Raw genomic sequence first — 26,452 nt, forward strand, 5'->3', positions numbered from 1 at the left:
CCACACCTCATCAACCCTTTGTTGGGACAACGAGGATCCACAATGACGGGTCTCCGCAATGAACCACTTCACATGGGGCTTTCCCGAGCCCATTGCCGACTGGGATGGAATATAAGCTATGGCCCTGGACCACACTGGGGGGCATAGATTCGACCACGGCTATCAACCATGGACACCAAGCCGCTCTCTAAGGATTCTATGAAATCCACATGGCGAACAGCAGATCGCTCGGAGTGGACTCACCATCACTGGTCTCTGGAGTTACTTAACGTGCATCCGATCGACCTAAACAAGGATGTCCCAGTACACTCTAAAGACGAAAAGATTCCTTATATGCCCCAATGGTCTCTTCAGCGCTGGGTGCTCTTCTATTCAGCGGTTCCTCTTCTCCTCCATCAAACCTACATGGTCTTCACCGGCCGTACACTCGGTCCAATCGCCGCTTTCAACCTCTACTTTTTCGCCTTCAACGCCACCGTCATCCACCAAGTCCATGTCCTCCGCCGATTGGGCCATAAATACGGCTTCCTTGACGGGGACAAGCATGAGCGCGATGGAATCCCGGATGTAGGGGTTGCCAAAGTGGTAGCCTCATTATACAAAACAACCGGTTCTCGCCTGGTCATGGCAACCTACTTGACCTACAACCGCGACCAGCTACCCAGTCAGCTAAGCTGGGCTTGGCTGCCTCTCGAAATCGGCCTGTACGGTATCGTCCTCGACTTCTGGTTTTACTGGTACCATCGACTCATGCATGACGTGGGGTTCCTTTGGAAGTTCCACCGCACACACCACCTTACGAAGCACCCCAATCCTCTGCTTGCTGCCTATGCCGATCATGAGCAAGAGTTCTTCGACATGGTCGGCGTCCCTGCGATGACATATTTCAGTCTCAGGCTGACGGGTCTTCCGATGGGCTTCTATGAGTGGTGGGTGTGCCACCAGTATGTTGCCTTTGCGGAGGTTTTCGGGCACAGCGGTCTGCGGATGCATCTCACCGTCCCATCCACCTTGAGTTGGTTGTTGCAGATGTTTAACTGTGAGATTGTGATCGAAGATCATGACCTGCATCATCGCAAGGGGTGGAGGAAGAGCCACAATTATGGCAAGCAGACGCGTCTCTGGGATCAGATCTTTGGGACATGTACTGAACGTATTGAGTCGACGGAGGCGAACGTCGATTATGAGAACCCGGCTACGATGCCTCTTTTCTAGATACCATGTGAGATCCTTTCAATTCTGATAAACGTACAATTATGATCAAATCAAGACTTTATTAAGTTGCAACGGACAGACGAGATAATTCCTCCAATCTAAGTAGTAATCCACGTCGGCCTGGTGTCGGACGTATCTAAAGGGAAGATCTCTTGCCCTGCAGAAACAACTGCTGATTGAAAACATCCTCAAGAATGGTTTCCTGAGAGCGCCATTTCATCCCAAGCAGCTCATCAGCGGCCTTTGTCTCAACACTCCAGTTAAAGTTAATTGGAGGTTCCAGCTTAGATTCCACTTCGGGAAACTTCTCCTTAATAAAAGAGGCTGCTTTGTCCCACGAAATACCGGGAGCGGACAGAATAAACTCCGTCCCGCTCGGAATGTCCTTCTCCAAAGCTTTCACGTGAGCATCGGCTACATCACGGACATGAACCCAGATATTCCCAAGGCGAGGTGTTCCAGTGATAGCAGAATCCCAGAGCCAAGCGTTGATTCCTCCAATCTGGTCGGCAGTCTCCTGGATCAGGCTGTCACCCAGCACGAAGACAGGGTGGAGAGTCAGAACTGCGAAATGGGGGTTGTTTGCGCTGAGCCAGTCCCGGGTTGCCTGATGGGATAGGATTTTCGAGGCATGGTATTTCTTGCCGTAGCCTTCTGGGCCAGCAGGGAACGGGACCGAAAGATCCAGATTGATCTTCTCGCCAGTGTTCTCTGGGTGAACATTAGCACCGCACCGACCTTGACATCACCACGCTCGCATGAATACATACCTCTCGCATAGAATTCCGTCTTCCCCCAGTCTTCAAGATGAAGCATAGCAAGGACAGAAGAGACAATCACAACCTTCTTTATCTGCTTGAACTTTAACGCCGTATCCAGGAGTGCCACCGTGCCATCTACGGCAGGCTTCTGATAGTCCTTCACGAAGTCTTCGCCTTGGCCTGGCATGGGCGATGCGACGTGGAGAATATAATCGACGTCTTCCAGGGCCTTGTTAAAGGACTCGGGATGGGTCAAATCAGGGACCAGAATGGTTTCGATGTCGCTTTCAAATGCTGCATGTCTCTTTCTGATGACAGCCTCCTGTTCGGCTTTGCGGATGGACAAGCGGATTCGGTAGCCGGCTCTGAGCACGGCTTCAGCGGTGTGCGATCCAATGAAACCGGTGGCGCCGGTGATGAAGACAAGTGACTTGGTCATGATGAGGTAAAATAAATATTTCTATGAAAATGATGGTTGTACTAGATGTGTGTATACAATGAATGAGAAATGGTTGTGCGATGGAGGTATTTTATAGGTTATCGAGTTCACACACCGAGGTTTGCACTGCCAGACCTCTAATATGATGGTTTACCTATCAGGAAAAAACGCTTAGAAACCCAGATCAATTTTGAGATAGCATTCTCCATTACAAATACTCCTATAGGCCTAAAACATGAGCTTAAACGAGGCTGCTTCGTAAGTAGGCCTGATGGTTGCGCCACATCGATATGCGGGTATGATGATCCTTATCGTGGGTTTTCAACCGCCCACTTTTTCCAAATTGTGCGCCTGCTGATAAATTTGATAAATTATAGTTATTTTAACTCCTTCATTTATTAATAATTCCTAGCGGAGCTTGAGCTCAAATCTATGTTTGTAGGCATCGAGGAGTCGAAGAATTGTCATATATCGCGTCATGCATCCCGCGTTAAACAGTGTTCACTCATCAAAAATAACTAAACCTGGAAAGGAAGCGCCACCGCGAGAGCGCGCCACCAGTTGAATAATCATTCCCGTCAAACATTCCCGAAATCAACCACCGACGGCTTACGAATATGCGGTTAGGGTCATCATAAAATACATTGTGTAATCTTCGCGCAGAAAGATTATTGAGATTCCGCGAATGTCCACCTGCTTCGCCCACAATCCATGACAGCAGTAAGCTCGTAGCGCAGCAGGTTGTAATCATTCCGAACTGCATCACCATTACATACTAATCCGCAAAGCAGCAGTTTCACATAGGCAGAGATGGCATGGAATAAATACTCTCGCCAAACCATTCGTAGATTTCATTCCCGGTAAACATCAACCGACAAGGACATTCCAATTCCACAATGCCGCTCTGGCAAATTTACCCCCCCCGGCACATTCGAAAATGCCGCCGAGAAAGAGTCTCTTTCAAAAGACATCACTGCGAACTATACAGCGATGGGCCTTCCACCGTTCTACGTCGTGGTGCACTTCAACAAGATCGAGAACGAGAACGTCTACATTGGTGGCGAAGTGAGATCTACCGCAGAAAAGCCCTTCGTCCGAGTCGTGATTACCCATATTGCGGTCCGCATGCCCGACAACGACGACGTATACTTCCGCTCGACCTCCCGCCTCGACAAGATCTTCAAGCCACATCTTCTGGACAAGGGGTACGACTTCGAGTACCACGTCGATGAGACGGAAAGGCGACTCTGGAAGATCAACAGTCTTATTCCGCCGCCGTTTACGAGTGAAGAGGAGAAGGTCTGGTTTCGAGCGAACAAGCCGCTTCCGTACGAAGGGGCTTATCCGCCTCAGACGAGCAATGCGGCACTTTAATGGCGGAGGCCGCTGAGATGCCCAGTTGCCGCCGGTGGTATTTTTAGCTGAATTTAGCTCAACCCAGATCGGAAGCCCAGTATTGTGATTTGGTCGAGCCTTGTGATAATTCCAGATAAAGAATTTCAATGGTTTCGACGTGTACTTCTTATAGTTTGGTATCCCTCCGTCCAACCGAATCCAGCCATGATTGAATGGTCCTTACCAGCCCATCTATTTCTTCTGGTGTATTGCCTGCGTGTAGACAGACCCTCACTCGCTCTCGGCCCTCCGGCACAGTCGGCGCCATGATAGCTCGGACGACGTACCCGTGCTTTTGGCAAGCAGCAGCGAGTTCGCGAGGGAAGGCGGTCCGGAGCGAAAGAATTGGGGAGTTTGGGAAATGATCAACCTCAAACATGACTGTTGGATGTACCTTCAGATCATTCAAGCACATACGAAGACGCTGTATATTTTCTTGCACGATCCTCTGAGACTGTTTCAATGTATGTAAGTATTATAGACATTCGGTCCCTTCTACCACGGAAGACCTTACCGACTCCGTTTGACCAGAAGACAAGAGCTCATAGGAGGTTCTGATAGAGGCCAGAAATGGGAACCCGAGAGCAGTTGTGTAGATCAGAGTACGGGCATAGTTGATCAGGTAGTCCTTTACTGATGGGTCACAAAGGACCACGGCTGCGTAAGAGATTGTGTTAGACGAACATCGGCTTTGAGATCCGCTGTATCCTCACCTCCATGGCTCGCTAAGGCTTTGCCGAATGTATGCACCCGAATGAACATGCGGTCCTGTACCCCCAGGCCCTGGACGACACCGGCCCCTCGAGGGCCAAAGACCCCAGTCGCATGAGCCTCGTCTACCATAAAATAGCCATTTCCGCTAGGAAGAAGCTCGTCCACCACCTTGACAAACTCCTTGATAGGAGCCACATCGCCATCCATACTGTAGATCGACTCGATGACAATAAAAACATTCCGATTGCCAGCCACAACTTTGTGGTCTTGCTCAATCTCCGCCTGCAGGGCCTGCTTCAGGCTTTCCGGCGAGCTATGGGCAAACGCCGTGCGCCGGCCCGCGCGGGACAGCCGCATGCCTTCGTGCGCACTCGCGTGGATGAGCTCGTCGTGCAAGATCACATCGCCCGGCTGCGGGATACTTGATAGAACACCAACATTTGCATCATACCCTGAGTTGAATAAGAGGGCTGAAGGTGCATCGTGGAAGTCCGCGACAAAGCGCTCGAGGTCCTCGGCATATTCGGAGTTGCCATCTAGCAGTCGGGAGCCACCGCTGGCAAAAGGGAATGATTTTGGAGCATTATTCACATGAGATAGGAACCTGTCGCGGTATGCGGAGGATGTTCCCAGGGAAAGAAAGTCGTTTGAGGAAAAATCAACAGCCGTTTTGGGTAGGATGGTCAGGCGACGTCGCGCGGCTTTAGCTTCGCGACGTTTCAGAGTGGCATTGAGTGTACTTATGAGGGCATTTGAGCGATCTGGTGCTCTCTCTTGACGAGGCATTGAGTCAATTGTGGAAGAGAGTGACAGCTCAGGAACGGAGCACGGGCAATGATCATCCCGCACTCTAAATTTTTAGTTCCTGGTACCTGCAAATGCGGGGGTGTTCCACAGCTCAGGGACTCGACAGGGGGGGGTGGTTAAGGCTGTTACTGGTGTCAGGGCATGATAAGATCTCCGTTCTGGAGGATTGAATTGGCCAGACTGACTCACTGTTGGGATTCTCAACAGGAATTCAACCTCGGTGAACCGGAAAATCGCGGTGGAGCCCGAGGGCCCGTCTTTGGTGCTCCCTTGATTCGCCAGGCGACGACAACCTTCCCGGGAAACGCAAGCAGCGACCGGATTGACTTTCCCCACGTTTCAAGTTGCTCGTCTTTCCTACATCGCAACCATGCCTCCGGTTGGTGCTGGTTTGTGGCGTTCATTGCGCGCGCACCAGGTTTACGGTGCCAATACAGACGTCGGCAAGACCATTGTTTCGACAGTCTTGTGCAATGCGATTCAGAAGCAGAAGCAGCGGGCCGCGTTCCTTAAGCCGGTGTCCACGGGAGCTTTGGACGAGGCCGATGACCGGTAATCTCAGCAACGAGTCCTCATTGAGGCTTATGCTAATCGCCGTCGCAGTCACCTGGAGCGATATGGAGCTGGAGCCTTGACGAAATGCTTGTATCAGTTCGATGAGCCCGTCAGTCCGCACATAGCCGCAAGGGAAAAGACAGTGAGTCAGACAAGGCTAAGTCATGGGGCATATGTACTAAAATCAGTCAGATTCCACGGGATGATGATCTCCTTGCGTCTATTCATAAGACCTTGTCCGGCTGGGCGCGATCGGACATCGATTTTGCGCTAGTCGAGACAGCCGGTGGAGTTCACTCGCCTGGCCCAAATGGCAACTCACAGGCGGACCTCTACCGCCCCCTCCGACTGCCTATTGTTCTGGTTGCGGATTCGCGACTTGGGGGTATCTCGTCGTCTGTCTCTGCCTACGAATCATTATTACTGCGTGGCTACGACGTCCAGTCTGTACTGCTGTTCCGCGACGACTATTATCAAAATCACGAATACTTAGGAAACTACTTCCGTAACAAGAGCATTCCGTTAGTCTCGCTCCAGGCTCCTCCGCCGAAGCCGGTGGGATCTGAAGCAGATGCTCAAAGGCGAGATGAAGAAGCTATGTTCAACTATTACGAACAGGCTTCCCGTGACTCGGAGGTTCTCCGCCTCCTTGAAGAGCTCAATACTAAAAATAAGGAACGAATCGACCGATTGGAAGAGATGAGTGAGCGCGCGCAGGATTTGATTTGGTACCCATTTACGCAGCATCAAGGCATGCAAGCCAAGGACATCACCGTGATCGATTCGGCCTATGATGATTACTTCCAAACATTCGGCTTTGGCGAGCAAGCGAAGCCCGACAGTGAGCTCCGGCCAACCTTTGATGGCTCTGCATCGTGGTGGACACAAGGTCTCGGCCATGGCAACCCAGATCTCTCTCTGTCAGCGGCCTATGCTGCTGGGCGATACGGCCATGTAATGTTTGCTGGGGCAGTTCACGAGCCTGCAATTTCTCTTGCAGATCGCCTGCTCAAGATGCTAGATAACCCCCGGTTTTCCAAGGTTTTCTATACAGACAATGGCAGTACTGGGATGGAAGTTGCTCTCAAGATGGGTCTGCGGGTTGCGTGCAACCGATACGGGTGGGATGCAAGCCAGGAAAAGATTCATATCCTTGGCCTCAAGGGCAGTTACCACGGCGATACCCTTGGTGTTATGGAATGCTCGGAGCCTTCGACTTACAACCAGAAGGTTGAGTGGTACCGTGGGCGAGGTCACTGGTTCGACTATCCTCTTGTTAAGATGGTTGGTGGAACATGGAAAGTCGAGGTCCCCGGAGAACTGAAAGAGGATCTGGGTTCGGACGTGGAGTTTGACTCGTTGAACTCGATATTCGACCTCGAGTCTCGTTTGAGCTCAGAATCTGGCCAGAAGTACAAGGAGTATATCTATCGTACAATCAAAGAGCTTGTAGAAACCCATGGCATGAAGTTTGGAGCTCTTATTATCGAACCGGTCATCCTTGGTGCAGGAGGAATGCTTTTCTGGTAAGATACACGGCCTCACACCTAAGAAACTCCCAGCTTACAAGTTCTGCTCAGTGATCCGCTATTCCAACGCTGCCTGACTGATATCGTTCGTGACCATCCCGAACTTTTCTCTCCCAACGCATCTTCACCCAAGGCCGCCCCGTCTTGGTCTGGACTACCTGTCATCTTTGACGAAGTCTTCACTGGTCTCTATCGCCTCGGTCGCCCAACCTCAGCCTCATTCTTGGGCGTCCACCCGGATATCGCAGTGAACGCGAAACTTCTCACTGGAGGACTTATCCCTCTCTGTACAACCGTCGCAAGCCAGGAGATCTTCGAGACATTCTCCAGCCCCGAGAAGAGCGACGCCCTACTCCATGGACATAGCTATACGGCTCACGCAGTAGGCTGTACAGTTGCCAATGACTCATTACAGACAATGTCAGACATGGATAAGAATGGATCATGGAATGAATTTAAGGAAGACTGGAAGGCTAATGTCCCTGCGACTGCAAACTCATCCACCGAAAACGTTTGGAGCGTTTGGTCGAATGGCCTGTTGAAGGACTTGTCTTGTGCGGACACTGTTGAGAGCGTGTTCGCCATCGGAACAGTGCTCAGCATCTCACTCAAAGATGCGCAGGGGGAGGTGAGTTCCCCAGGACCCTATTATTTATATCTATACGTGTCTAACCAATCATAGGGTATACCTCCAACGCTGCTAAGGGATTACAGAAGAGCTTGGCTAAGGGTAGTGAAAAGTTCAACGTGCACTCCCGGGTCTTGGGCAATGTGCTCTACCTGATGTCTAGCGTTACGTCAAAACCGGAGTCGGTGAGAGAAGTGGAGAATATTCTTCGCGCTTCTTTGATTTAGATGCATAAATTCATGCGGTCCACTCAGTCAACAGGAATAAGCAACCTGGTGTTTCTTCAAGCATTCTGGCACCCAGTGCCAGCGGACGAAATAAATCATTTTTAGAACTCCAGACAGGCTCTGCTCATTTGAGAGATACCAGTATCGCCGCCTTCGAGTTGATTGTCCATAGACAACACTCGACCAATATGTATAGTTAATAGTGCTTCCTTTGTAAGGCCGAACCCTGCAGTATGGGCCACATCCAGAGAGACTTATCTCCACAACGGTTGCAATAAAACCGGTATGTGTATCAGCAAGTCAAGTCCGCTATCTTAATGTACACCCTGCGCGTCCGCTTGGTCCGGCCTACCCTTTGGCCCATTTTGAACCCGCTCCGTATGCATTAGACTATGTAAATTAAGAGGGCGTACGGTAGCCGCCATGTATTCGGTGTCTTTGGCTTCAGATTTACCGACGTACACGAGCGCGACTCGATGCTTTTTCCACCACGCAGGCTACAAACGTTGACGTTACCATCAGTAAAACAGTCCCGGGAATGACCACCAGCGGCTTTCTAAACCCCGGAAACTTAATTTCCCATTCCATTACAAATCTTGCATCATGATTTGCACCCCAAATTTGGGGGATGGTACCAGAAAGCTTCTCCATGATAGCCTAGCCTACCGACTCTTTCCGATGCATGACGGATGACCTCCCTCATGCGAGGGCCTCGCAACCGGGAGAGTCATTCTCCATACCCCATTACTCCACTTTCCTGGGGTCAGTTTATAGGAGCGGGGTTTTAGGCCTCCCTCCGCGCAGGAGTGGACCTGGTAGTCATTGCAACGGGGGACGCCTGGACCAGAAATGGCTCCATGTGGCGAATGTCTGGCTGAAAGCAGGTATGGCGAGAGACTAAGCAGCTTCGATTTTGGGGGATGTATAGCTTTCCCCGACCTTGGAATTAGGGTTCTACGGATGGATACAGTTGGAAGATTCGAGTGGTATCTCTTGAACGCTTCAAATTAAGGACTAGGCCTAGTCAGAGAGATAGCATCTCACTTGCGACGAAACTATGGGTACCTTCGAGAAGGCTGATAGTGGGAAAGAGGGAAAGACGGTGGGGGAATTAGGCTTTGTTCCTCTTGGAGTCAGTGAATAATCGTCATACGGCAGATCTAAACTTTTGTATCAGTCCTCAGGATCCTTGGTGTGTGGCTTCCATGTATTTCACAATCCAGATCGCATGGATGCATCACTTGAGACAAAAGCCCCTGGAAAGCTCGAGAAATGTTTGCCGTCGAATCATCTGGCTGGTTCATGACATGTCTTGCCCCGAAGGGCTTAGATTCATGTGGGGGACATGTCCCGTCTTAGGAAGGCTATAGCTGCAACCGCGACCAGGGCCAGAAGGGGATCCTTCCTATTTTGACCATCAAATTCCTGGACCGGGATTGGCACCTGAGATTATTTTTGTCATACGATTCTTGGCAGGGTTCAATGCCGGGCTATGGATGGTTGGTCTGACTAAAACTTTCTGCTTTGGGGATGCGCATGGAGCCGTCACGATCCACGGTGGTCTCCAACCTGGCAACTGCAGAGTTTTACCCACGCAATTCGCATTTGTGGGAGAACGTGCGGCGTTGGTGCTGGGACGGAATACTATGTCAGTCTACCTATTTCCGCCATTGGAATCATAAATAGCAATTCCAACATTTCCAGCCAGAAAGGCTGCAATCGGAGGACGAATCCGGCTACAATCGGTAAACACCTCCAGGGGGCCGGCATTCTGTTATCTAATAAGATCTCTGGCCCGAGTACCTGACTGGCCAATTTATGTATGAGAGTGGGGGCTTAGCGCTCCCCCGAAGTGGGTCGAAGGACGCTTAATTTTCTGGCGGATGGCCTGCATAGTACAAGTCAATGGCTTTTTAATTATCCTTTTTAGAATTGTTCTGTGCAATAGAAATGACAGTTGTCTTCGATAAGCCCCGATAGCTTCCGTCTTCCAGAACCCCCGAGCCCCAGAATTCCTCCCCAAGCGTGTTCACCGCGGGGTTCGGTTGGATCATTTGCAACGTTGAGCTCCACTCGCGGTTAGCTAAGGAGTTTTTTTTTTGCCCACATACATATCTTAACACCGCGTAGTTTCCTTCTTTTTGGTTCGCTTTTCCTCTTTTCAAGGCAATTGAACGTCCTCCTGTCACAAAAATGCAGGGCTTTGACGGAGTGAACCCGCAGCATGAACCCATTGACACCGAGTCGGGCTACAATGACAAGTTTCTCGATGAGAAGCCCGTCGTGCCTCAGTTCCAGGATGCCTTCGGGGATGAGGCGAATGCAGAGGTCAAATACAAGACGATGGAGTGGTGGTAAGTTGGGCGCAAAAAGTGGGAGCAGGCTGGATCTGGAACTAAACTTATACTTCCCTTTTAGGCAAGCCGGAATGTTCATGATTGCCGAATCCGTTTCTCTCGGCGTTTTGTCTTTGCCCGGAACTCTGGCACAATTGGGTCTTGCACCAGCTCTGATTCTCATCATCGGTCTCGGACTTCTCGCGACTTATACCGGATATGTGATCGGTCAATTTCACCGGCGCTACCCTCATATTCAGAACCTAGCAGATGCCGGCGATGTGCTCATGGGGGCGTTTGGCCGTGAGCTGTTTGGCATTGGCCAGCTCCTGTTTTCGATCTTCATCATGGGGAGTCACATCTTGACTTTCAGTGTGATGATGAACACTATCACCGAGCACGGCACCTGCACCATGGTTTTCACCACCGTTGGTTTCGTCATTTGCATGGTCTGCTCGCTGCCACGTACCATGAAAAATATGACCTACATTTCCTGCTGCTGTAAGGGTCTATCAGATGAACAGAGAGGAGCATAGCTAACTCTCATTCTAGCGTTCGTCAGTATCGTCACTGCCGTGATCATCACCATGGTTGGCGTGAGCGTCCAGGACCACGGTTACACTGCTATTAAGGCCACCATTGATACCGACCTCTACAGAGCCTTCACAGCCGTGACAAATATTGTTTTTGCGTACTGTGCGCACGTTGCCTTTTTCGGTCTCCTGGCGGAGATGCGCGAGCCTCGCGATTTCCCCAAAGCCCTTTACATGCTTCAAGGATTCGAGATCATCTTCTACACCATTGCAGCGGTCGTGATTTACTACTACGCCGGGCAAAGTGTCAAATCGCCCGCTCTGGGGTCTGCAGGGCCTCTCTTGAGCAAGGTCGCATATGGAATTGCCATTCCCACGATTGTAGGTGCGGGTGTGGTCAACGGCCACGTCGGACTCAAGTATATCTATGTCCGCCTTTTCCGGGGCACGGACCGCATGCACCGACGCGACCTGTTCTCAATTGGATCTTGGGTCGCTATCGGCCTGTCATGCTGGATCATTGCCTGGATTATCGCCGATGCTATTCCCGTCTTCAACAACCTGCTCAGTCTGATCAGCTCCCTCTTCGCTAGTTGGTTCAGTTACGGTCTTGGCGGTGTCTACTGGCTGCATATCAACCGCGGGCGGTGGTTTTCCTCTCCTCGCAAGATATTCCTGACTGCTCTCAACATGATCATCGTGCTGGTGGGCGGGTGTATGTGCGGTCTCGGCCTCTATGTGTCCGGTCGAGCTATCCACGAGGATTCATCGAACAACAGCTTCTCCTGCGCCGACAACTCCAAATAATAATGGTTCTGAAACCACTTGCATGATAGCATGGGAATGTTTTCATACGACCTAGTTACGTCGACTAATGCTTAGATGTCTTGCATTTCTACCCTCGCCTTTTAGCCGGATGGACTCGGAGTTTGTACATATATTGGGAAGGGCATCTGCAGTGTTCATAGGCTTTATTACTAGAATCATGATCATGAACTTCAATTTTACCATCATTTTATCTTTGATTATCATCAATTACCTCTTCCTACTCTAGACAGCTCCTCCCAATCTGGGGCCCCGTAACTAGTTGACTAGCGGGAAGTGATGACTCATCAGACCCTGAATCTGGATCTCGATCCAATCTGCGTTTCGAGCCAAGAGAACCGTGGGTCGCGCCGATCGCGGGTTCGCGCAGAGCTCGTCTCCTTGCGATAACCCCCCCCGCGCATTGGCGTACACCTTCGCAAGATGGCTGCTCCCGCGGGAATAGACATGAACGAGCTTGACTCCAATCCGCGCTATCTGATCCGGCAGCCGCGCGCTCTGCAATGGTTCGAGGACGGGCGACTGGTCAAGCGGCACGAGTCCGAGCGACAGGCAGGTGAGGGGATTTCCCACGAGAGCTGGGGCAATTGACTCTATACTGACAGATCATGGCAGGACGCTTCGAATTGTTCCTTGACTTGCTTTATGTGGCCATTCTGTCGAACTTTGCCGATACCTTTGTCGAGGATATTACCGGCGCCAATCTTGTCAAGTATATTGTACGCTTTTCCCAAGTCCCTAAGATAATTGTCGGACGAAAGAAGAAAGAGAAGAATACCAATTGCAGGCACGTACTGACCCTTCCGATCTTCTAGCTCATCCTCGCCCCATCGTGGCACGTCTGGAGCGACATCCGCGAATTGATGAACTCCTTCTACAACGACGACCTCATCCAGCGCATCCTGATCCTCTGGCTCATGGCCCTCCTCGTAGTCTACGGCAACAATGCGCCGCTTGTTAGCGAGGACATTGGCGCCATGCGCTCCGCTGTAGGCTCCTACATGGTCGCGCGCCTCTCCTGCACAATCGCCCATTTCTACTACTCCTTCGCAAGCTACCACCACCGACCGCAGCAGCGGCTCTGGGTCGTTCTGTCCCTGGTGTCTCTCGCTATCTTCATCCCGCTGTATTTCGAGTCTGTCTCCATCCGCGGGAAGATCGCCACCGCGGCGGTCGCTGTGGTCTTCGAGGAGCTGTCGTGGATCTTCTGCTTTTCGCCTGCAGCGAAGAAGATGCTGCGCGTCAAGTATTCGACAGCAGTCGATATTCCGCATGAAGTGGATCGGTATGCAGCATTCTATATTATTGCGCTGGGTGAATTCTTATACCTGATTGTTGTGGGGTCGCATGCGGCGGTAGGCTTGAATGAGAGGCTGCTGCGGGCTGTTTGGACGCTTATTATTGCATTTTGTCTGAATTGGCTGTATGTTCATGCCGACGGGTCGGTTGTTTCAACTCATCCATTGCGGCATAGTGTTTTTACTGCATTCTCTTGGTCGTTGATCCATCTCCCTTTGATTGCTAGTCTGCTCGCCGGTGGACATGTTGCTGCGGTTTCCGTCGAGGAAGAGGGGTTCGAAGATGCGCAGCGATGGCTTCTCTGTGAGGGTCTTGGGGTAGGAATGCTCTGCTTGTGGGTTTTTGCCGTGCTCCATGGATCGCAGGATGAGCCTGGAACGCTCGCGTTAGATAAGGTAGGTCGCTCGCATCGTGATGGTAATAATATTCGCTAATTATTTCTACAAGCACCTTCGAATGATCATGCGTCCTATCACTGCTGTCATCGTTATCTTGATTCCCCTGGCTCGCCACCTCGGGGCTACGTCCGTGCTCTCTATCATCATGGCTCTGTTCGTCCTCTGTGTGGTCTGGGAAAGCATCACGTCCTTGCGGTGCGGGGCTCATATTTGGGAGAGATGGTCGGAGACAGATTACCCCGAGCGGCGTCGCGGAGATGATACCTTCAAGAATGGCCCCGGACGCGAACTACCCTCGCAGGAGCCGTCGCAGAAGGAGCCATCGCCCTGATCTATACAGCTTACCTGCTACATGTTTACCCTCCCTACCCATGACATGGAATGACTGCTCGATTCAAAAAAAAATAATGATGGATATAATTGACATGCAATCTAATGTACCTAATTCATATAAATCCCTTGCCATGTAGAAAAGGAAATAGTCTATCTCGCTTCAAGCTTAAACCATCGACCTCTCAACAGTAAGATCCCCAGTCGCTTGCGTCTCCGAACGACTCATAGTAGGATATCTCTGGAAATCCTTCAACCTCCCCTTCTCCCCCTGCACACCCTCCCATGCCTTCCTCTGTCTGAACTCCCTCCGGCGGAAATAAACCCGCTTACACCACTTCCAACTCTCGATGCCCAAGAAGAACAGCACAGTCTCCACAAAAACAACGCCCCACTCCCACGAGATCGACGTATGCTTGAACACACTGCGATTAATAACCGGGATATACAAGATGGGAAACGCAAGCACAAAGCCCGCCATAATGCCCCAGAACAGAAACTGGTTCCGCCAGATATCATGCATCCACTGCGTAAACACCCGCTTCGACTCCGGCTGCATGCTGAAGAAGCTGCGGCGCAGGTGGATCATTTCCCAGGCCAGGAAGAGCGCGAACCACGTCATGCAGGTGAAGGTGGTGGCGCGGGCCCGGAATACCGTGTCGCAGGTGTAGGGCTTGAGCGGGTCGTTGTACTTCGTGTTGCAGCCTTCGCCGAGGTTCCCGTCGCCCCAGCGGAACATGACGAGGGAAAAGGCGGAAAGACAGAGGGCAGCCATCCAGACGCCGTAGACAAGGGTGTCGATTATAATTTCCCAGGTGAAGATTCCTTGCTTCTGCATGATGTTAGTACGGAAAGGTTCACGGTGAGGAAGGGGAGGGGGGAAGGGGTTGAGAGACGCACGCTTTGGGGGGGGGCGGTCCATTACGTCTGGGGCTGCGATTTCCATTCCGAGGCCCATGTCAGGGAGACCGGATGTGATCATGATAATCCAGATGATTTCGACAGGGGAGATGGGGAAGACAGATTGGTTGGTTGTATCCTTGAACGCAAGACCAATGAGCAGCGTCAAGGCGAGCGCTACGTTCTCGGCGAGAAGGTGCAGGACGAATTTTTGGATGTTATCAAAGATACGGCGGCCCTCTTCGATACCGTTAATGATGGAGGCAAAATTGTCGTCTGTCAAGACAAGCTCGGAGGCATCTTTGGCTACGTCCGATCCATTCTGGCCCATCGCGATGCCGACATCCGCTCGCTTTAATGAGGGTGAATCATTGACCCCGTCGCCTGTCATGGCGACGTAGCAGCCCCGACGGTGCAAAGCATCGATCATCCGGACCTTTGTATTAGGTGCACAGCGAGCGATGACAAGTGGAAGAGTCGGCAGATTGTCGATTTCGTCCTCTGTCAGTTTATCGAATTCTCCTGCCGTCATCACCATGGCATCAGCGACGTCTTTGGCAACGGTGTCCATGTTTGATGGGATGATTCCGACCTGGGCAGCGATAGCCCGCGCAGTACCGGGATGATCACCAGTAACCATGTGGACTGCGATTCCTGCCTTATAACACTGTCTAATGGCACCGGCGGTCTCAGGTCGAGGCGGATCATAAAGACCGATTAATCCGTAAAAGACGAGATCTTTCTCGATTTCCTCACGGGGAACCGGTTCGTTGCCATTGGTGCTATGGTCTTCGGCATGGTACTCACGACCCGCGAGGGCGAGAACGCGGAGGCCCTCTTGGGCTAGTGCTTCCATGTTTTCGAGAATCTCGTCTTTCATCTCGTCATCTAGAGTGACAGGGGCTGATCCGGCTTCCCAGACCACTTTGGTGCACGATTCAAGGACTCGCTCAACGGCACCTTTGGTGAATACCATCTCTTGGGGTTTCTCAGACCCCTCGGCTGACTTGGCGTATATGACGGACATTTTCTTGACAGTGGAATCGAAGCCGTATTCAGCTTTATTGTGCCAAATCGGCTTCTCGCCCTTTTTCCAGCGGTCCGCGCCCCAGTCAAACCGCCAGGCGAAAACTTGAATCGCAATGTCTGTAGGTTCGCCGCGAGCGTGCCATTCGTCGTTGGAGCTTTGGTGGATATGAGCGAGATTGGCGAGGGCGGCCACGTTGAGGAAAGACTTCAATTGCTCATTGTCTTTCAGCAGGTCCTCCGGAGGGGATGGCTTGCCCCCTTTCGACATATTGTTGAGCTTAATTGGCTGCTCGGCTGTTAAGCTAATATCCCCCTCCTTCGGATTCAAGGGATTGTTGGACGATCCGACAGAGTAAGTCCCAACCGATGGAAGCCAAGCTCTCTTTGCAACCATGCGGCCTTGGGTCAGGGTGCCAGTCTTGTCGGAGCAGATATTGGTGACTGCGCCCAGTGCTTCCAACGAGTCTAGTTTGCGAACAATCACATTTCTCTGGACCATCTGGCGTGTTCCGACCGCCATTGTGATGGTCAAGACAACAACCAAACAGGCAGGAATCATAGCAAGACCAGTTGCAACGGCGTAGATAATCACTTCCTTATCTCCTCGCCATTCATTGGACCCAGCGACTACGATGGCAAAGATCACCGCAATAGCGAACAGAAGAAGCGCCAACTTCGACAATTTGCGCTGCAGGGGAGTTCCAACATTGATACCAAGGAACCTTCCAATCGCATCCGTGGTCGTCAGCGTCCACGCCTGAACATACCATCGCTTCTTGGTCTCGCCTTCAGGGCCGCGCTTCACCGTACGACGCTTGGAATTGCCCTCGCGCAATGCCGTAGCGATGGCACCAATCTCAGTCTTCATGCCGGTCGCAACTACCACACCTCGGGCACGGCCTCGGGTGACGGTTGAAGAGCTATAGGCAATATTGAGCCGGTCGCCAGGTCCAGTGTCAGCCTCGAAGGTTGACTCGGCATCTTTCTGCACCGGAAGTGACTCGCCAGTCAGGAGCGCTTCGTCTGTTTCGAAATTCATCGCTTCGGTCAATCTGGATCTTGTTAGCTCTATTCAATCTTTCTTTCTCAGAGGGGCTGGATAGGCTCTCACCTCAGGTCTGCTGGGACGGTATCGCCGACTTTTAGTTCGATCATATCGCCGGGCACAATTTCATTCGCGGGCACTGTGGAGGTGTTGCCGTCTCGAGTCGCAACACCGGTAGGCGAACTAAGAGAGCGCAGTGAATCCATTGTCTTCTCAGCAGCAAAGTCTTGGTATACCCCCACACAGATGTTCAGGGCAATTACTGCGGCGATGAAGCCAGCTTCGATCCATGACTGGATGCCGAAACTCACTGCCATGGCAATGATCAGAATCTAAAGATTATTAGCATTTTTTTGATTCCTCTTACTATTATTCCCCAAGGCTACCTACCAGCATCATGGCGTTGGCGATTTGCCGAATGAATATCTTCGTGAGAGAGACCCCCTCGTCCCCTTCCAGCACATTCTGGCCATATTTCACCAGGCGCTCCTTAACTTCTGCTGAAGTCAGTCCATTCTCTGAGTTTGTCCCTAGCTCAGCTATGACATCCTCATGAGTTAGACTATGCGGTGGTTGCGAGAGGTACGGGTGACTAGCTCCAGGGGTAGAGCCAGGGCCTGTTGCTTGGATTTTCTCCTGAGACATCGCCCGAGTGTCTGGAGAATAGAGTATGCGGTGAGCGTGGAAGCTTGGGGATTCCAAGTTGTTCTCTGATACGTATTTCTTGAATTACCTCAAGGCGGTGTCATGTAAAATGTATCGTCAAGGGTGTGCGAGTCCATGAACTAGACAACTCTTCCGAAAGTATGAGTCTATAGATCCTCGACTCGTTCAATTTCATAAATACAATTGACTCTATTCTAGAAACTTTCCAACTCTATCGGGGGGCATAAGTCCCACTTAAATAATCTGCGCGTGAGCCTCGATGGCGAAAGCCGCTGCGCTCGTCGGGTCTACGGCATGGTAGAGCCGAATCCACGGTATCGTACCGACGTGATATCTGGGGAACCGGGGGCGGTCATTGACCAATCGCTCGTCTAACCAGAAATCGGCCTGGAACGATCCAACTTGGCGTGGTCGTGCCAACCGCCGAGGCGCGCCGTGACGCACTCGACTGGGCTGGAGTCTTGGCCGCGGGTGGCAAAAGAGGCCTGTGATTGGCCCAAATGGCGGCGGAGCGCCAAGAGCGGGATTCTGGGCGCTCCCCATGCGATGCGTCCAGTTCCGGTCTGTTTTACGGTCCATAGTCTACTGTGCTTGGCAGGCTCTGGGCACTTCTTGGCACCTCCGACTTCACGGGGTCTGAGATTGAGCCTGATTCAAATTCGAGCCCCTTTCCCTCTATCTTGTGGTTGTTTTCCCATGGCTGTCATCGTTGATATACTTTGACACAGTATCTTTGTTGCGTGAGATCTAACGATAGCTGGCGGGCGTTTGGCTTGGGATCCTGCCAGTGTTATTTCGGTGCGACACCTTAAACTTGAACTCCGAGACTCCCAGCATCCCACCGCCGCTCTACCAGCAGGGAATTGGGCTTATCTGCGCCTGTTCTTGCATCCCGCTTGCATCATCTCAAAGGCCCGGCCCCGCGGCCGATGACTCCCCCACCATGTCGAAAGACAGTATCCCAACAGGCGAGGTCATCGGAATCGTGATTGGAGCCTTGGCGCTGTTTTCCGTTATCAGCTTTGTCCCGATGTAAGCGCTTGGCATCCTCGTTGTTTGGGTCGGTTCCGCTCGGATCTCTAATGCCATGCCGTTTGCAACAGACTACTCATGTGTATCCGTCGTCGCCAGGACGCAACGAGACGGGCCAGTGAGGTGGAGAATCTCACCTCGTCAATGGAGCAGGTGTCCGTGGAGCGGTGGTTAGAAGACCAGAACTCTCCACGCTCTCTAAACCAGTTTTCGCAAGATATTTGGTACGTTTGATTCCCAGATATCTTCCATCCTTCCAACCACCCGTCATATTCTCTTGGTTATGGCCTTGGAGAAAGCATGGCGTGTGGGGAACGCCGAGGGCTGGGCATGCACTCCTGCCTGCATTTCGAGATGTTCCCATTACGAAATATTTTGAGGGGCGTGTTGAAGCGAGCCTTGCGGACTGGAATGCCGTGTCCACGTTAACTTCCTTGGCATTCGTGCTTCTGTACCGGGTGCATAAGGGCGAGTTTGCTATCTGGCCGTGGTCAACCGGCTCTGTCTCTAGAGAAGATTGCTAACAATGCCAAGTTCGATATGCCTGTCGTCCCTATCGTCGTCGCCTTACCTCCCCGCTCCTGAGCCGGCACATCTACACCGAGCCCCAAACCAGTCCTCTTCCTCTCTACCCCCTTCATCCACCGATCCCAAAGATCGAAACTGTACGATCGTTCTCAGCAGATGCCATCATGCATTCCACCTCCCATGCCTGACATCCTGGTTTGAGTATCGTCGATACAACTGTCCGATCTGCCAAGCCGTGTACTCTCCCGCCGAGACAGCGACATAGCTTTACGTCTTATGAACGTGTTCCTTGAATTATCATGACTTTCCCACAATGCGTGTCGCCCAATAAACAAATAAGCTCGTAAGACCTAACCAGTACTGAATAAATCGGCAACTCCAGAGCTATCTGTCTCTCCTCAACCCTCAAGAAAGGTGCCTTGTCATCTTTCGCCGACAAGGCAGGCAAATGCAGCGGCTTTGTAGCCGGAGTTGATGGGGCCGTCGATCTCGACTAGATCGTTATCAACCCGGAGAGCTTCGGTGAAAGAGTGGCAGCAGAGGTGGGAATCGTGGTGGGCCGGCGTCCTGAGTATGCGCTAGTCGGAATAGTCTATTCTTGATAGAATCGCCAGGCGTCCGCGCCTTGAGGACTTGTTCACTGTATGAAGGGATCGGCTTCTGGATGTATCTTCGGGCCTCCAGACATCATTGTTTCGGCTCGGCATGGTTCAGAGTCCGAAACGTTCGAGACTGACGCGTCTGCCAATCCAAGCACTTCAAGTGGAACTAGGCAATGGACCTCGTAGGTCACGCAATCCGCTTGTTGATCCCTCCGAGCCGGTGTCCGAGCGCGGGAGTTTGGGGACAAATGGATCACCTAAGATCTACTAATCTATTCGGGCAGACTTAGGATGCCGTTGTGACAATGCAAACGTTACAGCCGTGGACTCGGGATAGCTGTCTTGGCATTATCCCATACATTATGGACGCTATGATCATCGAGACTTAACGTAGATACATCCGAGTGGCAGGAGATTGGACGCCGGGGACCAGCTTCGATGCGAATCCAGTAGTCCGAGTGATCTCATTACAGTAGAATCTAGAAGTCTGGAGAAAAAATCAATTGAAACTGGAATGTATCGTAGATTCAGCGATAACTGTCTATACAAATTTTGCTTTCTCGGTAGTAGGATATATTCATCATACATAACTCAGACCGTCCCCGAATTGTGATTCGAGCACCCGCCGTTTTACGAGGACGGGGCAATGACCTTGTCCTTGACGTACAGGTCAACGTATTTGTCGACCTCGAAGTTCTCGAGCTGCTGGCGGTCCCAGCCGACCTTCAGCAGCTCGTCAATGCGAGCCTGGTCAAAGTGTCCCTGCAAGTGGCGCTTGTACTTGGCCAGAATCTCCGGCTTGGCCTCCTCGCGGCGCAGACGGTGGCCCAGAGGAGCTTCAACAACCACCTCATCCAGAACGGTGCCGTCCTTCAGGGTGACGGTGAGAGCGTTGGGGATGGTGCGCTTGGTGGGGTCGTGGTAATCCTTGGTGAACTGCTCATCTTCGACGCAGCGGATGCGCTGGCGGAGGTCCTCCAGCAGAGGAGAGGTAGCAGCCTCGGAGCCGTCGGCGTAGTCGTTGGCGGTCAAGCGGTTGAAGACCAACATGTTGGCAACCATGTACTTTGGACGAGTTAGCGGGTTCTTCGGTTTCAAAAAATAAAAACTGAGCATACCTGAACACAGTGATCACGATCGGCAAAATTGTCCATGGGCTTGAACTGCTTGTCGATGATACGGATGCAAGCCTCGTGGGTGCGGTTGGTGATCTCCTTGATATCGCTGGCGCTCTTTCCAAGCTCAGCAAGCTTCTTGTTGATGATCTGAGCAGCCTCAATGGCAGTCTGGGAGTGGAACTCAGCTAGAAAGGCGTTAGCTTATAGCGATGAAGTATTAAGAGGTCGTAATGCTTACCAGGATAGGAGACCTTGAAGAGAACGTTCTCCATCACGTAGCTGCCATAAGGACGCTGGAACTGGAACTTCTTGCCCTTGAAAAGGACATCGTAGAAACCCCAAGTAGGAGCAGAGAGCACAGTGTGGAGACCACCCTCACCCTTCTGGACCTTCAGAACAAGGTTCACGGCGCGCTGGCAAGCATCACCGGCAGCCCAGGACTTGCGGGACATGGTGTTAGGAGAGTGACGGTAGGTACGGAGACTCTGGCCGTCAACCAAAGCCTGGGTGATGGCATCGGCCGTCTGCTTCTCGGTGAGGCCCAGAAGCTTGGAAACGACAGCGGTGGTAGCGACCTTGACCAAAAGGACGTGGTCCAAGCCGACCTTGTTGAAGGAGTTCTCCAGGGCCAGAACACCCTGGATCTCGTGAGCCTTGATCATAGCCTCAAGGACATCGCGGATGGTCAGGATCTTTCCGTTGCCAATGTTTCCGCCGGCGCGGTTAGTGCGGGAGATCCAGTCGGCCACAGCGAGAATACCACCCAGGTTGTCGGAGGGGTGACCCCACTCAGCGGCGAGCCAGCAGTCGTTGTAGTCGAGCCATCGGATCATAGCACCGATATTGAAAGCTCCATTGATGGGGTCCAGCTGGTAGGGAGTACCAGGCACGCGGGTACCGTGAGGGACAACAGTGCCCTCAACAGTGGGGCCCAACAGCTTTGCGCACTCCTTGAACTTCAGGGCCTCCAGACCACAACCCAGAGTGTCCAGGAAAACGAGACGAGCAGTGTCAAACTAAACCCCAAAAGTAAGTATCAGACTGAAGTTCACCCCGAAACCCGATCGTTGCAGCCGATGGAAAGACTCACAGCAAGGTCAGAATCCACGTTGTATTTGTGGATGTAGCTGGCCATGTCCTGGATCTCAGGATCGTAGGACTTGTCGACTGACGCAGCCGGAGCAGCAGATTGACGAGCAGCCATCGTGGAGAATCGAGTCACAGGAGCGCGAGCGCGGACAGAAGCAATGGGCGATGGAGAGGCAAAGCGGGAGATTGTAGAGACGGGGATGCGGGCAAAAGTGCGGGGAGACGAGTGGGTCAGCCGTCTCACAGCGGGCAAGGACATGATTAAAGAGGAACAAGGGGAGCAATTGAAATGAAGCCAAAGCACGGGGTAGTTGAAGAAGGGAAGTTTGGAGAATTGGCGATCTTAGGAGCCAAAAAAAAGGCGAAGAATGCGGAGACCGGGGGTCTGGGTGCGACGAAGGTAGGAAAAAGGGTGATTTCATGCGGCTTTCATTGCCGAGGCCAGTCGGCTACTGTCGGTACGCGTACCGACGCAACCTTTCCTTTTGCCCTATTTGATGGGATATAATGCGCTGGGCGGCATTAGTACTACGAGAAAAATCGACTCTATTTTGGTCCCTTGGTAGCTCCGTGAGCTTCTTGCAGGATCCGAATATCGGAGGGCACGGACTCTTGAGTCCATACGGCGTACGCTTCACATTCTTGAGAAAGGTTACTTCGAGACTTGGAGCTACTGTCACTATACCCTCTTCACGAGAGTTTCAGGGACGATGCGACTATCGGCGATTATGGGTATCTACTGAAGGTGAAATGTGACAAACGATGGAATCCCAGCCTGATCTTGCCCTTCCCGCGATTGGGTGATCTCCCCCCGTCTTTCCCTCCGACAAATCTCTCCCCAACCTCGGACCAGACCTCGGCGGGTCACATGATGCATCCCCACTCGTCCAGCTCCATCAGGACTGGCTCGGCTGGCTCTGGCGGCAGCTTTAACTCCTCCTCGTCCGTCTCACGAAGAGAATGAGCAATATGCTCGAAAAGGCTCTTCGACAGCAGAGGAGGCACCGCGTTGCCGATCTGCTGGCGGATACAATGTGAGGAGAATCGGAAATCGAGAGGAAAGGTCTGCAAGCAGGCAGCTTCTCGCTCACTGAAGCGTCGTTTGCCAGAGGGGTGATAATTCCTCTCACCTCCACTACAGGTGAGGGTCTTAGCAGGCCCATGCTTGTCGTAGGGTTCTTTATACCCTCGATCGTACTGCTGCTCTAGCAAAGTCCACCAGTCATGGTCGGGTGCGTTGCCAGGGATGCTGTCAATTGTGTCCGCAATGGTTTTGTATGGTCGAAGGCCTGGTCCGTGGGTCTCGGGCAGGAAAGATGGGAGTTTCTCGCCGGGTCTAGAGTCAAAATAGTCAGTACTTGAAATTTGGTGGGTCTGTAGCAACGTTCGCCGGGGGGTTCTCCTTTACCCTGCCGCAATAACTATCAGTCGCTTTCTTGTCTGGGGTACGCCGTGGTTCATACACTCCACAATGCCCCATAGAACCGAATACCCAATCTCGATGAAGTCCTGGATGATCCGATTGAACATACGGGAGTGACGTTCCAATAGGCCGGCCGTCTCTTCGATGGTCAGGATTCGAGGCTTTGCCTTTTTCACGATATCCAAGGAGACAAAGACGCATGCTGAGTTCTTTTCGTCGCGCTCTTGATTATTAATTGTGTGTGCCGGCGAGAATGGCTGGCAAGGAGGAGATGCATGAGCAATATCAACGCGCAGCTCCTTCTCATTGTTTGACATGAACTGGTCGAAAGAAGATTGCTCAATGATTGTAGTGTCCCCACCAAAGTTCATGTGGTATGTTTTGATGGCATTCGGATTCACGTCAACAGCCCACCGGATCTTCAGTCCAGCCATGCGGGCGCCACAAGAAACTCCGCCAGCACCGCAGAATGCATCTCCGAGAGTGTATGCCCTATTGCGAGGGTCAACAAGATTGAATACGGGGCTTGTACTGTCTTCTTCGGGATCAGCGGTTCCTGTTTCGAGATCGATCACAGTGACCTCGTCGAGATCAATCACCGATATGTCTGAAGCTGGGCGAGTCGGGGCCCTTGCACGTTTTGCAGGTTTTGCGAGCTTCGGAGGCAACTCATGGGCACCAAATAGAATCGTCTCCCCTTTCCCACGCCATTTGTCACGCAACTCTCGGGATGTCCGCGAGTACATTGGGTCTGCTTCTGCCGCAGTCAAGTACTCGACGGAAGCCCGCTCTCCCACTGAAGCCGAGGACTGGTGTTCATGAACGCGTAAAGCGAGGCGGCACACAAGATCACTGTGGTCTTCCCATTTATCCAGCCTGTTATTTGTGAACTTAATTTCAACGATCCGCTTGACCTTTGCGACTGTGGCCAAGATGTCTTTTTGCTTGAGCCATACTAGCTCGCCCTCCACCCTGGGCAGAAACCCTAACACTTGTTCAGCATACTTGCTGCGGAATAACCAGCGACCGGAGAGAAACGTCTCGTAGCCGCCGTGCACGACTTTTTCAATTCGCAGGAACATTCCGCATATGAGCTCCACACAAACACCGGGCTTCATGGAGCTCCTGCCAAACATGCAAGTGCAAGGATGGCTGTCTTTGCTTGGCTGGGAAACTTGAGCCTCAAGACGTTCCCTGACTGCGACATACGACTTGCCAGCTGGAGTCCGGGGAGGCTCATGCACCCAGTCGTCTCGGTTGGCTACGAGAGTCAGATCAATGAATTTATCGGCCGGGGTGCTATCGCGGTCTTCACCGGTATCCCTGGTAAGGTCGACGATTTCCCGGGTCAGGTCCACTGGCTGATCCATGGTGGTTCCAACTATAGACGGTGGGTTAGAGACGATCAGATACTAGCAGTGAGGCATCATCTTTTCAACCCTGCTTACGGAGAGCAGTAAACTTGAGAGTTGACTGAGACGTCAAGGTAGACGCCGCAATGAGAACCCTGAAGAACAAAATGAGGCTTTTCAAGCAAGCTGTCCACGGAGTACTCCGGGTCTTGTTGAATGGTGGATATGGGCCGTACTTACTGAGAGCGCGAGTTGGGGAAGGATCCTGAAGACGGTCCCGCGGACGATGCTGAGGCAGTCCGTACGGTTGCACCAGCTCTGAAGCGGGTATATAGGTGTGGTGCTCGAGGATATCGATATTCGTATTGAATTTCCCAAGCGAAGCTGGCTGCGGGCCAAATAGGGCTGCCATCGTCGATTGAGGAAGAAAGAGAGAGAAATGGCCGAGGAGATCAAGGGAAAAAAAAACTGCTTTGAGAGATACTGCGGTTCTTCAGGATCATTCAGCAGAGGAGGCATGTAAATAACTCTGCTCTGACGATTAGAGCAGTCTATCATACCTTGACTATCCTACCACATAGCATGATGCTCTGATGAGAAAGCTCTCAGCTTGGAACACCCAACCGCCGGGAGATTGCCTGTGATGTGAACCATATTTAATTGAAGAGATGGAAACTGTCCATTTTCCCTCACAATGGTCTTAAAGGCTTATTGTTAGGCTTTCAATGGTGTTTATAGCGTCTGGAGTAATCTGCTGTAGTGATCTGTATCACTCTGTCGTTCGGCTTCCATTGAAGAAAGCCGGACTTCAACGGCAGGGATGAATGAATATGTCACTAAAATTATATGGAAGTATCACTTTGTAAGATGTGTTTCACTCAAGCCTTTTTATGTGAAAGAGTGTTGTTGTCTTTGGATATAAGGGGTAAGGGGTCAGCAGACGCATCGAGGCTCGAATATGCCCGGGTGCAGCTTCTTGATAGCTACTATCACTAGATCAACTTCTAAGGAAAAGGCTTTTTTTTTTTTTGATATCTTTGAAATTTTCGTGGAACAAATCCAAACTATCCTCTCCGTGGTTCCTTTTTTGGCTCACGGATAGCCCCGATGCTGGTCTTGAAGTTATGGTGGGGTAATCAAAACGGGTGCTCTAGATAGTACAAATCCACCAGAGAGAAGCATGCTAGTAGGACGTTAGCTCAAGTGATCATACTATGGACGGAGTCCGGGATCTTTTCAAGTTATTTTTTTTTACTATAATAGCTCGTCCACTATAAAGCACCGTCTCCTCGCCTATTGCCTATAGAAGTTCGATAGGATCGATGGGAGTAGAGCATATATAAGACTTTGCAAGGTCCTGTTTTGTCTACCAACTCTAGTGACCTTTCCATCTCCCACATGTACCCTCCAAATGTTAACGAATTAAGATGACCAAACACCTTCAACCTTGGAATGCTGTGTGGTGCTTAGTCGGCCACCGGGGCAAAGGCCGTTTTGCTGAGTCATGCCAGCAGCCGCGCGGGCCGGCGTCGGCGTCCACTGAAAAAAATCTTTGTGGAGTTGGAACCACCGCGGGACCAAAAAATGCATCGAGATTTCTTTTCCCTCCTCTTCCGTGTTTCTGGGGGACCAGGTTGACTGTTTGTCCAAACATTCTGAGCTCTTTGGTAAGTGTTG

At 51.7% G+C, this 26,452-nt stretch overlaps 13 protein-coding genes across 13 annotated transcripts; 6 read left to right on the forward strand and 7 right to left on the reverse strand.

Moving 5' to 3' along the window:
* Positions 1-168: 168 nt before the first annotated feature.
* Positions 169-1,215, forward strand: N7468_000277 (sterol desaturase family protein; the record flags this gene model as incomplete). Its single annotated transcript, XM_058469574.1, has 1 exon — positions 169-1,215. The coding sequence occupies one exon, from the start codon at positions 169-171 to the stop codon at positions 1,213-1,215; it is 1,047 nt and encodes a 348-aa protein (XP_058335605.1).
* Positions 1,216-1,351: 136 nt separating this feature from the next.
* N7468_000278 (NAD(P)-binding protein) lies at positions 1,352-2,415 on the reverse strand (the record flags this gene model as incomplete). Its single annotated transcript, XM_058469575.1, has 2 exons — positions 1,352-1,926; positions 1,986-2,415. 2 exons carry the CDS (start codon positions 2,413-2,415, stop codon positions 1,352-1,354), a joined length of 1,005 nt encoding a protein of 334 aa, XP_058335606.1.
* A 990-nt stretch (positions 2,416-3,405) lies between these two features.
* N7468_000279 (tautomerase family protein) lies at positions 3,406-3,789 on the forward strand (the record flags this gene model as incomplete). The annotated part of the gene is made up of 1 exon (XM_058469576.1): positions 3,406-3,789. The coding sequence occupies one exon, from the start codon at positions 3,406-3,408 to the stop codon at positions 3,787-3,789; it is 384 nt and encodes a 127-aa protein (XP_058335607.1).
* A 148-nt stretch (positions 3,790-3,937) lies between these two features.
* Positions 3,938-5,310, reverse strand: N7468_000280 (aminotransferase class I/II-fold pyridoxal phosphate-dependent enzyme; the record flags this gene model as incomplete). The annotated part of the gene is made up of 3 exons (XM_058469577.1): positions 3,938-4,264; positions 4,325-4,467; positions 4,524-5,310. The coding sequence occupies 3 exons, from the start codon at positions 5,308-5,310 to the stop codon at positions 3,938-3,940; spliced, it is 1,257 nt and encodes a 418-aa protein (XP_058335608.1).
* Positions 5,311-5,701: 391 nt separating this feature from the next.
* Positions 5,702-8,270, forward strand: bioDA (adenosylmethionine-8-amino-7-oxononanoate aminotransferase; the record flags this gene model as incomplete). The annotated part of the gene is made up of 5 exons (XM_058469578.1): positions 5,702-5,883; positions 5,935-6,028; positions 6,079-7,412; positions 7,467-8,047; positions 8,098-8,270. 5 exons carry the CDS (start codon positions 5,702-5,704, stop codon positions 8,268-8,270), a joined length of 2,364 nt encoding a protein of 787 aa, XP_058335609.1.
* A 2,193-nt stretch (positions 8,271-10,463) lies between these two features.
* N7468_000282 (uncharacterized protein) lies at positions 10,464-11,946 on the forward strand (the record flags this gene model as incomplete). The annotated part of the gene is made up of 3 exons (XM_058469579.1): positions 10,464-10,624; positions 10,689-11,107; positions 11,159-11,946. The coding sequence occupies 3 exons, from the start codon at positions 10,464-10,466 to the stop codon at positions 11,944-11,946; spliced, it is 1,368 nt and encodes a 455-aa protein (XP_058335610.1).
* A 441-nt stretch (positions 11,947-12,387) lies between these two features.
* Positions 12,388-13,992, forward strand: N7468_000283 (uncharacterized protein; the record flags this gene model as incomplete). The annotated part of the gene is made up of 4 exons (XM_058469580.1): positions 12,388-12,520; positions 12,580-12,683; positions 12,780-13,658; positions 13,711-13,992. 4 exons carry the CDS (start codon positions 12,388-12,390, stop codon positions 13,990-13,992), a joined length of 1,398 nt encoding a protein of 465 aa, XP_058335611.1.
* A 168-nt stretch (positions 13,993-14,160) lies between these two features.
* N7468_000284 (uncharacterized protein) lies at positions 14,161-17,610 on the reverse strand (the record flags this gene model as incomplete). The annotated part of the gene is made up of 3 exons (XM_058469581.1): positions 14,161-16,972; positions 17,032-17,297; positions 17,356-17,610. 3 exons carry the CDS (start codon positions 17,608-17,610, stop codon positions 14,161-14,163), a joined length of 3,333 nt encoding a protein of 1,110 aa, XP_058335612.1.
* Positions 17,611-17,865: 255 nt separating this feature from the next.
* Positions 17,866-18,210, reverse strand: N7468_000285 (uncharacterized protein; the record flags this gene model as incomplete). The annotated part of the gene is made up of 1 exon (XM_058469582.1): positions 17,866-18,210. The coding sequence occupies one exon, from the start codon at positions 18,208-18,210 to the stop codon at positions 17,866-17,868; it is 345 nt and encodes a 114-aa protein (XP_058335613.1).
* A 256-nt stretch (positions 18,211-18,466) lies between these two features.
* N7468_000286 (uncharacterized protein) lies at positions 18,467-19,456 on the forward strand (the record flags this gene model as incomplete). Its single annotated transcript, XM_058469583.1, has 3 exons — positions 18,467-18,663; positions 18,735-18,887; positions 19,198-19,456. Coding segments are annotated over 3 exons (609 nt in total), but the record flags the coding sequence as incomplete, so codon positions are not given.
* A 967-nt stretch (positions 19,457-20,423) lies between these two features.
* On the reverse strand, positions 20,424-22,259 carry N7468_000287 (putative 2-methylcitrate dehydratase; the record flags this gene model as incomplete). The annotated part of the gene is made up of 4 exons (XM_058469584.1): positions 20,424-20,858; positions 20,912-21,096; positions 21,150-21,927; positions 22,002-22,259. 4 exons carry the CDS (start codon positions 22,257-22,259, stop codon positions 20,424-20,426), a joined length of 1,656 nt encoding a protein of 551 aa, XP_058335615.1.
* Positions 22,260-22,864: 605 nt separating this feature from the next.
* Positions 22,865-24,793, reverse strand: N7468_000288 (DNA cytosine methyltransferase; the record flags this gene model as incomplete). The annotated part of the gene is made up of 2 exons (XM_058469585.1): positions 22,865-23,336; positions 23,409-24,793. The coding sequence occupies 2 exons, from the start codon at positions 24,791-24,793 to the stop codon at positions 22,865-22,867; spliced, it is 1,857 nt and encodes a 618-aa protein (XP_058335616.1).
* Positions 24,794-24,857: 64 nt separating this feature from the next.
* Positions 24,858-25,187, reverse strand: N7468_000289 (uncharacterized protein; the record flags this gene model as incomplete). Its single annotated transcript, XM_058469586.1, has 1 exon — positions 24,858-25,187. The coding sequence occupies one exon, from the start codon at positions 25,185-25,187 to the stop codon at positions 24,858-24,860; it is 330 nt and encodes a 109-aa protein (XP_058335617.1).
* Positions 25,188-26,452: the final 1,265 nt, after the last annotated feature.

Source organism: Penicillium chermesinum (genome assembly GCF_028974085.1).
Source record: "Penicillium chermesinum strain IBT 19713 chromosome Unknown utg000001l:1.0-1975020.0:1.0-1976611.0, whole genome shotgun sequence".
Taxonomy (NCBI): domain Eukaryota; kingdom Fungi; phylum Ascomycota; class Eurotiomycetes; order Eurotiales; family Aspergillaceae; genus Penicillium; species Penicillium chermesinum.